Source organism: Dipodomys ordii, unplaced genomic scaffold, assembly GCF_000151885.1.
Source record: "Dipodomys ordii isolate 6190 unplaced genomic scaffold, Dord_2.0 Scaffold147, whole genome shotgun sequence".
NCBI lineage: Eukaryota > Metazoa > Chordata > Mammalia > Rodentia > Heteromyidae > Dipodomys > Dipodomys ordii.
Genome location: NW_012267363.1, coordinates 1,797,510 through 1,809,613, shown reverse-complemented (window position 1 = coordinate 1,809,613; position 12,104 = coordinate 1,797,510). Strand labels below are relative to the sequence as shown.

Sequence of the window (12,104 nt, the reverse complement as noted above, 5' to 3'; positions counted from 1 at the left end):
GGAAGTGGCGCTGTAGCTCAAGTGGTAGAGCGCTCGTCTTGAGCTGAAGAGCTGAGGGACAGCGCCCAGGCCCAGAGTTCAAGCCCAACGACCGACCAAAAGAAAAAAAAAAAAAGACAACCTTTTTTGTTGGCACTGAAGTTTGAACTCAGGGTTTTGTGCAGGTGCTTTACAGCTCGAACCATGCCTCTAGCCCTTGACAATTCTTTCGAATATGAAAATAAAAGCAATTGGGTGGGCTGGTAAACAGATGGTAGGAAGGTGAAAACCTTATTGGAGAGACTGGGGCTTAACTGGGCACTTGCCTCCTCACCTGGCAAACCCACAAGATCACCTCAGAGCCCACCCCAAGCAAGCGTATCTTACCTGAATCGTAAGCGAAGTCCGTCTGTTCCTGTTTGATCACCACCCCCGCCCCTGGGTACCTGTGTCCACTGACCCCACCCTGGCCCATAGCTGGCTGGCCAGCCTGTTCATACAGGGGGTCATGGTACTCCTGCTTGAAGCTCTGCTGGGGGTAGGGTGGGCAGGGCTCAGACAGCTGGTGCTGGTAGGGGGCTGGAAGGGGTTCCCGGCCCCCTCCCTGAGAAGACGTGAAGGAGTGGCACATATCCAGGGGCTGCTGGAAGATGGAGCTGGATTTGGATGGAGAACGAAGAGAAGAAAATCTTACATTAACCCCTCCTAAGCCTGCCACTCCCAGCTTGTCTCCTTTCTTCCCTCCTCCCACATGCCAGGTCTCTGTAGAGAACTCAGGGATTAAAGCCAGATTGGACAAGTTTGGGTCCCCAAGTGTGCAGTGGGTCTGTCTCCTTACCTATGCTCTCCGAGGTACCCATGGCCAGGGTGGGGCTGAGAGGTGCCAGTGGATCTCAGGAAACTCCGCTGTTCGGCCCTAGGAAAGGGCTGCAAGGGCGACTGTCCAGGGGCACCAGGGGCAGGGGACTTGATGGCGATTTGTCTGGGGGAGTCATAGGCACTGAAGTTGGGGGAGATGGGGATGAGGGGCAGAGAAGCTAGGCAAGCATCTTTGAGCCCTATACCACTAGGGAAGTGAGGACATAGGGATTTTTTTTTGAGATAAATTCTCAAGTACTCTAAGTTGGCCTCAAATTCATGATCCTCCTATTTCAGCCTCCCAAGTGCTGGGATTACAGGCATGTACCACTATGCTTGACACCAAACGAATTACTTACTAATTTCCTTAATGCTAAAACTGGGCCTCACCTTGAGAACAACTCTCCCCAGCACAGAGCAATAGTTTTGGGTGGGATGATAGCAGATCCCTCGACCTTAACAGACATCCACTGAGTGGTCCATTCTGCCTCCTTAGAGGAAACCATTAGCTCCTTAGAGGAGCTAGCAAGTCCTCACTGAAGTCTAACTCGGATCTTCATTGCTGCTTTAGCTCATGGGTGCCTCTCCTTCCCGCCTCTATCCTGTGTCAGAGAGCTCTCTCATCCAGAAACTTGGCCCTTCAAACCTCATCTACCTGGACTAGGACTCACCTGGAATAAAGGCACTGCTCTCCATGGTGGTAGGAGAGTGGTGGCTTCCTGCTGCAGGACACGGCCGGGTCTGCTCGGGGGCTCTGGGGCTCCTTCTTGATCCTGGTGGTGGGGCTGTGGAAAGCTACTGTGGGGTGGGGGACAGGGCAAGGCCAGCATGTGTCACTCAAGAGACAGGTAGAGCTCAGACACCTGCTCTCTGAGGCCCTGCTGGGTGACTTCGATGAGGCCTCTTCTCCAGGTTTTCTGAGATCCAAACACTTGGAACATTCTGGCTACTAAACATTATGTGTAGTTTTATTTGACATTAACCAAAGAAATTGTCTAAAAAGTTCAGCATTTTAAGCCAGATGCTGGTGGATCGTGCCTATAATCCTAGCTACTCAAGAAGCTAACATCTGAAGATCACAGTTCAAAGCCAGCCTGGAAAGACAAAGCTGAGATACACTTGTATCCAATTAACCAGCAAAAAACTGGAAGTAGATTTATAGCTCAAGTTGTAGAGTACCAGCCTCAAGTGAAAAAGGTAACCAAAAACATCAGGCCCTGAGTTCAAGTCCCAGTATTGGCACACACACACACACACACACACACACACACACACACACACACACAATTAAAACAGCAACACAAAGTTCAGCATTTAATGCAAACTCCAGTCTCAGAAGGCAGCTTTGTAGAAGTGAACATCTCCAGCCAGAGCTTTTGGTTTTCCTGAATACCCTAGAAAATTCCAAGAGAAAGTTATGTTTTCTTATTTGGGGCTATAAAAAAAGAAATTTTTCTTTTTTGGTTCAGGTTGGATATTAGCCTACTTGAATATCAGCTGAATAACATTATACACACGCTGCCAATTATCTGTGTAGAACACTGGCCTTTCTTGTGGCCCTTGCTCCAGCCACCAGGCTGAGCCCCACTGTGAGTGATATCCTGGCTTCCTGTGGTCCAGTCAGATGCTGTGGAACGGAAGGTTCTGGTACCTGCTCTTCTCAATGCTTCATTTCATTGCTGCAGATGGCTGGGAGAGCAAAGCATCTGATATCCAAGCATCTTTTCTCGACAGTGACAGTACTGACACTGGGCCCAGGCATTTTGGAGTTGGGGTTGTTGCTGAGCACTGTCAGTTGATATTTGTGTGTGTGTGTACCCCAATAGTGGGGCTTGAACTCAAGGCCTGGGTACTGTCCCTGAGCTTTTTCAAACAAGACTAGTGCTCCACCACTTGAGCCACAGCTCCACTTCCAGTCTTTGGGTAGTTAATTAAGAGATAAAAGTCTCATTGACTTTACTGCCTTGGCTGGCTTTGAACCTCTATCTTCAGATCTCAGCTTTCTGATTCGCTGGGATTCCAGGCATGACTATAGACACTGGTATATTGGATCGTATTACCAGCACTACCAGCCTCTCTGCACTAGATGCTGCTTACATCCAAACCAAAAATGTCTACAGACATTCCAACAGTCTTTGAGAGGGCCAAGTCACCCAAATTGCATGAAAATAAAAAACTAGAACTCAGCCCTAATGAACTAGCCTAGGCTTTCTCATGCACATATAAGGAAATGGAGGATGGGAGAGAGAATGCATCTGCTTTGAGGTCTCACAGCTAGGGAAGGGAAAGCCCAGATTTGAACTAAAGGTCATCTCCCAGTTCCTACCTTAAGACTTGAATCTAAACCCCAAAATGGGGACCCCTGACTTTTACCTTTCCTTTATGAGAGAGCAAGCCATTTTTAGGTTACTCTATCTAAATGTCTTACTTCCTTACATTCCCCAACCCCTGCCCATCTTGGACTCCATTTCCTCTACCCAGAACTCTCTTTCTTTTCTTTTCTTTTTTTCTTTCTTTTTTCCCCCCTCAGTCCTGGGGCTTGAACTCAGGGCCTGGGCACTGTCCCTGAGCTCCTTCTGCTCAAGGATAGCACTCTACCACTTGAGCCACAATACTACTTCCAGCTTTTTCTGTTTATGTGGTACTGAGGAATCAAACCCAGGGCTTCATGCATGCTAGGCAAGCACTCTACCACTAAGCCACATCCCCAGTCCCTACCCAGAACTCTCTACTCACAGTTTTCTGAATGGAAATCAGGAACAAACTGCTCATCACTGTCCGGTACCTGAGCTGCAGAGAGAGGTTAGAGGTGAGTCTGGGTGGAGCCATGGGTGGCAGTCTCTAGGAGACACCAGTATTACTGCCACCTTGAAGACAAGCACAACTCAGGAGAGGCCTAGAATTTTCTTTAGACTGAGAGCAACTCCATCCCAGATGCTGGTGCTTTCCATATCTAGGAGACAAGATTCTGAGAACCTGTTAGAGTAGATTGTAGGCTTTTCCTAGATGCTTTGTCTCTCTTCGTTCCATTTTTCTGAAGTATAGACAGATCTGCCCTTCACCTTCGCAGTTTACAAAGCTCCCTCAGAACTCACAGAAATCACATGTGGTGTAGTCCCAATGTTTGAGAGCCTATGCATTTGCAATCAAATGAGGGAAATTTTGAACTTGAGAATCTGCATTTCATTTCCCAGGTAAATTCTGAGATAGATGCCCAAGAGTTCTAGAACTTGGGAAAGGTGGTAGAATGGAGGAAAGAAAAGGTTCAAGAAATAAAAAGGAGCCAGGAACCAGGGGCTCACACCTGTAATCCTAGCCACTCAGGAGGCTGAGATCTGAGGATCACAGTTCAGAGCCAGCCTGGGCAGGAAAGTCCTTGAGACTTTTATCTCCAATTAACCACCAGAAAACCAGAAGTGGTGCTGTGGTTCAAGTGGTAGAGAGTTAGCTTTGAGCACTAAGAGGCTCAGAGACAGTGCTAGGCCCTGAGTTCAAGCCCTATAACTGACCAAACAAACAAACAAACAAATAATAAGGGCTTGGTGTGGATGACTCATATAATTCTAGCTGGTAAAGAAGGCTGAGATCTGAGGATCTCAGCTTGGTAAGGAAGGTCTATGAGAGGAATACAAGCAGACTAGATAGTTGTCTACTCCCCCAGCATATGCAAATATTCACTCCTTCTCTTGACCTGGGAGGAGGCCAGGTCAAGTCTCCACAATTTCTGACTTGGACTTTAGCCACAGCCTCTTATCACAATGCCCTGCTTCTCCTCCCAGCCTCCTACTGGCCAGCTGAGGTTCTCTATAATCTTTTTTGTGTTTGTGTGCCCATCCTAGGGCTTGAACTCCCGGCCCAGCTTTTGTTGTTTTGTTTTCTATCGTTCATGGGGCTAGACGCTGTCCCTGAGCTCTTCAGCTCAAGGATAGCACTCTACCACTTGAGCCATAGTGCCACTTCCAGCTTTTTCTGCTTATGTGGTGCTAAGGAATCGAACCCAGGGCCTCATGCATGCAAGGCAAGCACTGTACCACTGAGCCACCTTCCCAGCCCCCCCGGCCCAGCTTTTTCAATCACAGCTAAAGCTCTACCACCCAAGCCATACTTCTACTTTTGGCTTTTTGTAGGTTAATTGGAAATTAAGAGTCTCACAGATTTGTCTGCCCTGTATGGCTTCAAACTATGATCCTCATATCTTAGCCTCCCGAGTAGACAGGATTCCAGGTGTGAGCCACTGGCGCCTAGCAGTCATCTTTTTATTTATGCATTTATTTATTTATTTATTTTGGGGTCTGGTCGTGGGGCCTCAACTCTGGGCCTAGGCACTGTCCCTCAGCTCTTCAGCTCAAGGCTAGCGCTCTACCACTTGAGCCACAGCGCCACTTCCGGCTTTTTTTCCCCCTTTTTGCTTATGTGGTGCTAAGGAATCGAATCCAGGGCCTCATGCATGCAAGGCAAGAGCTCTACCACTGAGCCACCTTCCCAGCCTGAAGTCATCTTTTTATAACAGCAATTAAACTGTTTCTTTCTTGCCTAAAAGATGGAATTCAATCTCTGAGGCCTCATATGTTCTGGCCCTGCTCACCTGTGGTAGATTTTTCCTCCCTCCCTGTCACTCCCCAGCACTCTGGTGTATCAGGGCCTTATATTCCCCTTTGACTTTTTCACTCAAGGCTAACCCTACCACTTGAGCCAATTAACCACCAGAAAACCAGAAGTGTCACTCTGGCTCAAGTGCTAGAGTACTGGCCTTAAGCTGAAGAGCTGAAGGACAGTGCCCAGGCCCAGAGTTCAGGCCTCATAACCAACAAAAAACAAACAAAAAAGAACCTATAGCTAAAGAACTTGTAGTAGTATGCTGGTGGCTCATGTCTATAATTGTAGCTACATAGGAGGCTTAGATCTGAGGATCATAGTTTGAAGCCAGCCTAGGCAGGAAAACCCATGAGACTCATCTCTAATAAACCACACATCTACATCCGAAAAGTTGGAAATGGAGCTGTAGCTCAAGTGGTAGAGCACTAGCCATAAGAAAAAGGAAAAATAAAAGCTCAGGGACAGTGCTCAGGCCTAAGTTCAATCCCTAGGACAGAAAAAAAGAACTTGTGACAAGATAAGATACAATCCTAAAGTGATCAAACAAATTGGTAGGACATTAAATCCCTTCATACACATGTGCACGCGCGTGTGTGCACACACATATACACAGCCCCATGCACACATACACACCTCACATCTACAACCCAAAGGCAGCCACCCCTTGACTGTCCTTATTCAATAATCACCTGGGCTCTATTAGAAACTCCAGGCTTTATCCTGGGCCAGAGGTGGCCCAAGCACCTGAATTTGTAACAAGGGCTTCTGGGAATCTTTAAAAACAAGCTCATTTGGAAAGTACTGGATAAAGAAAGGCATGAAAAATCTGCTCGGCTGCTCTTGGTATTAAGACCAAGTTCACTCTAGTCTACTGATCCAAGATATACCCCATAGATGACAGAAAGGGGTGATGGGAACTGGGTGAACATTTCCTCCCTGTGATTTAGGCCAAGAGGCTCCCCAGGGCAGGTGAGATGCAGGACTTGGGAGTGGCTGACGCACTCTGGGGCCCCTCTTGAGGCCTCATTAACCATCCGTTTCCATTGAGGTAATGGGCCAGGGGCATCTCCTGCTGACGTCACTGGACTAGAGATGAGAGAGCCCTGTGGCCTTTCCTCCTGCCTCCAGCCTGAAAGTTAGCCAAAACTCCCAAGAGAAAGCCTTCTCCCCAGCTCATGGATTATACCCTAAAAGAGGTGGTACCATCTCCCTCCCAGAACCCCTGCACAGCTGATCCCCCAAACACTGGCCTTCTCCCAAAGGAATAGGACGGGCCCCACAGGCACCCAGAGACTATCAACAAAAATAGAAATAGGAACCGTAACCCAGAACTGCGCGTTCCTGGAGAGCAGGAGAATTCTGAATTACCATCTTTGGTTTTGAGAGGTCACCACTGTATTTGTTAACTTGGCTGCATTTTGACTACGATGCCATTATGCCAGGGTCTGTGCCCCCAGCACTAAGGTAGGTTTGATCTGCCCGGGAACATGGCAGATGATTAAGGAGGGGGAAAGGAAAATGCCAAACCAGCTTAGTGCCTAGAGAAAGAGACAAAGAGAATTTTAGAGTGTCTCCCCCTCCCTGCCACCAAAGTCAGTAAACATAGAGGAAGGGCTTGAAGGCCTCTCAACATGGGACCCAGAAGAATTGGAAGTTAAAACATCTCAGCCTCAAAACCCATGAATAAGCCACACATCTAATCCCATACAGGCTCTGCTACCTTCCGGAGGGCCAATTATAGGTTGAAGGGGCTGGAGACAACCAGAGAAGCTTTGGCTCCATTATGTCACACCACTGGCCTCAGCTCCCACCCTACCCTGCCCCCACCTGGCAGCTCTATGCTGGGAGAAACCAGTTCTCTATCTGTGGAGGGGACATTGGTCTCCAGGAGCCTTCTGGAAATGGACACAAAGATGGAGAAGAAGGCACTGAACTGAGAAAACCTGAGGAAGAGACAGACATGTGGAGTCACCAGCACGAATGCATAGGGACTCACACTCCCGCAGCAATGCCGCAGCCCTTCACACTGAGGGCTCTCTCTCTCTCTCTTATTTATAGATATGGCTTGGAGGGAAGGGGAGCCAAGGGACTAGCAGGTGGGAGTCTTTGGAGAGGGGTTGGGAATGATGATTCCTTTGAAAAAGAGAGCACACACCCCGTCTTCAGATTCTGATCAAAACCACTAATTGCCGTTTTCCTAGAAAAATCTATATGCCTTCATGTACAGTACACCCCCAACAATGTCCATGCAGTAATAGAGAGATCAAAGACCCTGCAACCCAGCCACAAAGCTGCTGGAAAATTCCCAGACCCCAGCCTCATACAAAGGACACACATGGCCCAGTCAACATTCTCTACTACTTGAGTCCTCAAGGGTTCCCAAAGACTCCAGAAGAGCCTGGAAAAGAACCCTTAACCAGACCAAGTACATCAGACCCATCTCAGGCTTAGCCTAAGCCTGGCTTTCCCCATGGCAGTCTCTAGGCATCTCAACAGATCCCAAGCATTCAGAAACCAGAAATGCCCTCCTAGCCTCATTTTGTCCCCTCTGTCTGGAAAGGAAAACTCAACCCCAAAGATTTCTGAACACACACACACACACACACACACACACACACACACACACACACGGTCCTATCAACACTCATCATCAATGCCTAAACAGCAGTCACTGAAACCGCAACCACATCTGCATCTATAGATTCCCTGCTCCGATCCAGCCTGGTCATCTCCCAAATTCTGCCCAGCCACACCCACACTACAAGGATCCATTGCTTCTCTCCAAATTGGGGCTTTAGGAAGAAACCAAGCAGAGAAAGGGGGGGTTGTATTTTAGCCCCCATTCTTCCTAATGTACCCCATCACTGGGAAGTTTCCAATGGTGACAGTCCCTCCTTATAACCCCAAAGCTCCCCCTGGGCTGCAGAGGACACTGACCTGGTGGGAAGAGGCAGGAGAAGAGGCCTGGGTGGTGCTGAGATGGTGCAGGGGGACAGGGCCCCGGCAGCTGCATCTGTCTCCGCAGAGAGAGTGAGAAGGAACGAGTGGCCTCAGCATCCCCCCCTCAGGCCTGGCCATCCATTGCCAGCTGGGAACCTGAGCTGCTCCCTCAGAAGGAAGGAGAAGGAACCAAGGAGATCCCAGCGCCCCCCCTCGCCTTGCCTTCCCCACCCCCACCTCCCCACCCACTGGATTTAAATGTACAGGGACTCCCAAGGCAGTAGCATGTAACATGCGCGCGCGTGCGCATGCACACACGCACACATACACACATGCAGAGGCACAATGACACACACAGACACATGGACCATCTCTAAATCCACCACTAAAGGGTAGGGCTCCCCAAGGTTGAAAGATAAGAACATTTCCAACCCCCGTCCGATCCCAAACCCAGGCACAAATTGGCCAATTGCTGCCAAAATGCCACCCTGAGCCTACCCCTTGCTCACAGCCCTGGAACAGCCCACTGAGCTCAGCTGACAGACAAGGAAGGGAGCCTGGCAAGCCAAGACTGAAGTCAGAAATCAGGTGATGGGAAAGGAAGTCTTTGAAAGCTCATGGAAATTGACACCTCCAGATCTTCAGCTCCAGCCCAGCCCCGGAACCTGGAGAGGGGTGGGCTGACCAAGTAAAGGTCTCTGCCTGTTTAACTCTGAGCTGGGCACACAGGACATGACAGCACCTGGGAAAATGTGCATATTACTCCAGAACCTATACTCCTCCAGCACCTACACAGTCCATCAGTTTACTTTATTCTAGCAAATCCCTGCAGGGTACACTCTGTGATAAGTCATTCTGTCAACAGAATATATTTTGGAGACACTGAGATGTCCGAGATAGACCCAATCTCCCGTCCTTGGATTTGGTCAGGGGTCTTTTTTGCCTACCTAAATTACCTCTACAGAGTGTCCTGGGGGAGGCGGACTTGGGCTTTAAATTTTCCTAATAGAGGTATTCACGTTAAAGAAAGGGAGACCCTGAGAAAGAGAAAAACCCTAAAGTGGGGGTGGGAGGGTGTCCTGGTGTTTTGGCTTCTTGGTTTTCAGTGTTAAAAGCAATGTTAGCTAAGATGGGGGTGTTAACCTTTTCCTCTCAGAGTCTCTCTAAACTACCAAAATGCCTCCCACCTGCAGCACCACACCAGTAAGTGCAACCAGAACACACTGCTCCACCCTGACCAGCTCCAGCCACTGGCCCCATCCTGGTCAGCTCCCTAAGTCATCCTCCCCCACTTCCAACACACAAACACACACACACACACACACACACACACACACACACACAGCATACAGGAAGAGGGGAACTGGCCTGGGGGTGGAGGTATTCAGGAGGGATGGAGAGAGAACCAGTTGCCATTAGAATTATAATCAAGGCTATTTGGGGAGGCAGTCCTGGGTGCTCTTTGCCAAAGTACCAAGAAAAGAATTATTGAAACTTTTGTTGTTCTTTTGGCTTGGGCAGTAAATTGGCCCTCAGAGTTGAGAATAGGCACCAAGGGGGGGGGGGAGAATAAGAACCAATGTTTTGGTAACTCCAGAAGATAAGTAACAAATTATTTGCTCCTTCGCCTTATCCCTCACTTACTGTTCCCACCTCAACATCCCAACACACACCTAGGCCTAGAGTTTTCTGCCAAACAAACTTTGCAAATGAAAATCTCAACCAGGAAAACGGGCCTGGGGCCAAGTTCCATTCAAATAAGCAAATACCTCACACAATGGTCTGATTCATCCCCAGGCCTAGTTACACAAGCCTGGCTCAGGGCAGAGAAAATAAATATCAATATAAGTGTCCACCCAGAACAGTAAGGAGAGTGGAGTGGCTGGGGACTTGGGGAGGGGGCTTTGGAGAAGCTTTGAGTCAGGGAAGGGGACAGAAGAAGTGGGCAACGTCAAGTACTACCCCCCCCCCAATAGAAAAAGCCACAAAACAACTTACCTTCAGCGAGCCACGTCTCCTGTAAGTGACTTAGATCCTGGAAGAGATCTGAGGGGCGGATAATGGAATTGGTACTGGGGTGGAGGAGAATACGGTGGGAGAGCCCCAGCGAGGCGCGATGACCCCCTCCCCACTGGGAGTAGCACTGAAAAGATGAACAGAGTCCCAGGGAGCGTGAGTCCTTTTAGAAAACATTCCTCTTGGGTGAATGTTTTCAGGATTGGCCGGGTGGGTTGGGGGGGCGTGTGGGTGGGGAGAGGTTCGCGGTTTGTCTCTTCTGGTTCTTTACCTTCGGAGTCGGAAGGAGGTAGGGAGCCCGGGTCCATGAGCTTCCCCTGCGGGACCATCAGCGTTTCACGCAAGCTCCCATTTCCGGGAGATTTCTGCGAGAAGGGGGGAGAATGCCCTCGAGTTACCCAGAGGCGTTTAGTCTGGGGGGGGGAACAGGGTTGGGGGTACTGGGGGGGGATGTTCAGGATCCCGCTGAGATCGCGGGGAGGGGGCGAGCAGGGGCGGGGAGCAGGGCAGGGGCGGGTGTAGAGGCGGGCGCGGCGCTCACGCTGCAGAAGGTGTAGGGCACTTGCTGGTCCAAGTATCCGCCTTTCATCCTCCGCTCCATCCGGCCGCTCCCTGCGGCTACACGGCCGGGGCCCCGCGCGGGGGCAGAGACCTGGGGGCGGCGGGGGGTTGCGTTCGCACACCGTCCGAGGGGGAGAGCTGCGGTGGGAGGGGATTGGGATGGCGGGGAGGGGTCAGTCCTGAGGGTCTGGGTCCGACGGCGAAACTTCTCCGACTCACTGGGACAGCGGGAGAGGTTTCGGCCTCCCGGGGCCTTTCTCGGTTTGTAATTCGCTCCCGCCAAGGGAGGTCCCACCTGCTCCCGGGGGCCGGGATCGCTGTTTCTGCTTTCTGCAGACCTGCTTTGCTCGGGCTAGGTTACATAAGATTTGGGCGCGCGCGCGCGTGTGTGTGTGTGTGTGAGTGTATGTGTGTGTTCGCGCGCGCGCGCAGGAGCGCACACAAATCCTCACGCCCACGACTCCGGCGCCCCCTCCAACCTCAAATCCCAACGCCTCCCACCCCAGGCCTTGGAATCTGCGGAGGCGGGTGGTGAGAAGAGAGTGCGGTGTGTAGGAGGCAGAGGGGGGGGGGCGGAATCACAGACACCCTCCCTTCCTCCCCCCGGCCCTCTGTAGCCTCACCTGAGGCCCGGCCGTCTGCGCTGGAGTCCCGGGAGATGCTGAGCATACACTAGGGACGACTCTAAGGATCGAGGGGCTAGGCTGGAGCAAGGCGGTCCCAGCCCCGGGTCCCCCGCGCACCGGCTTGTTTTCCGGGCGCCGCAGACAGTTGTGAGCCCGGGGGAACAGCTGATTGGTGCATTTCCTTTGCTTCGGCCTCGACTCGCGCTTCCCCCCCGCCTCCCCATTCCCTTTGTTTCATTGACTTTTGTGAATGAAACCCCAGGGCCGGGCACGCCCGCCAATCCGGAGACTCGTCCAGCCGAGCCTGGGGGCGGAGTTTCCCAGACGTAAGAACCAATTAGGATGTAGGGGCTGGCTCCAACTTCATTCACGTCCCGAGCTTCCATTCATAAAAAAATAAACTCCTCACGGCCCGAGTTCATTCATAAAGAACGGAGAAAAAAGGAGGGAAGCTGAGGATCGGGCAATTTCTCCACTGGGCTTGACTTGGCCTTGGGTCTGAGTAGCGGTCAGTTCTTTCGGATGGCG

General features: G+C 50.7%; 1 protein-coding gene across 6 annotated transcripts in view; it reads right to left on the bottom strand.

The window, feature by feature from the left end:
- Etv4 (ets variant 4) overlaps positions 1-11,724 on the bottom strand; it is a 16,287-nt gene extending 4,563 nt beyond the window's left edge. Inside the window, exons 1-8 of one of the 6 annotated variants that reach the window (XM_013031964.1) lie at positions 11,574-11,724; positions 10,931-11,041; positions 10,661-10,754; positions 10,372-10,419; positions 3,574-3,627; positions 1,509-1,635; positions 818-979; positions 367-635 (exon numbers count right to left, since the gene is read on the bottom strand). In XM_013031964.1, the coding sequence (XP_012887418.1) occupies positions 367-635; positions 818-979; positions 1,509-1,635; positions 3,574-3,627; positions 10,372-10,419; positions 10,661-10,754; positions 10,931-10,990 (814 nt within the window). In that variant the 5' untranslated portion in view covers positions 10,991-11,041; positions 11,574-11,724. Of the gene's footprint in view, positions 1-366; positions 636-817; positions 980-1,508; positions 1,636-3,573; positions 3,628-10,371; positions 10,420-10,660; positions 10,755-10,930; positions 11,042-11,245; positions 11,318-11,573 lie in introns of those variants that run through there. The other 5 variants (XM_013031963.1, XM_013031965.1, XM_013031968.1 and 2 more) reach the window with 5 other exon arrangements.
- Between the last annotated feature and the right edge of the window lie 380 nt (positions 11,725-12,104).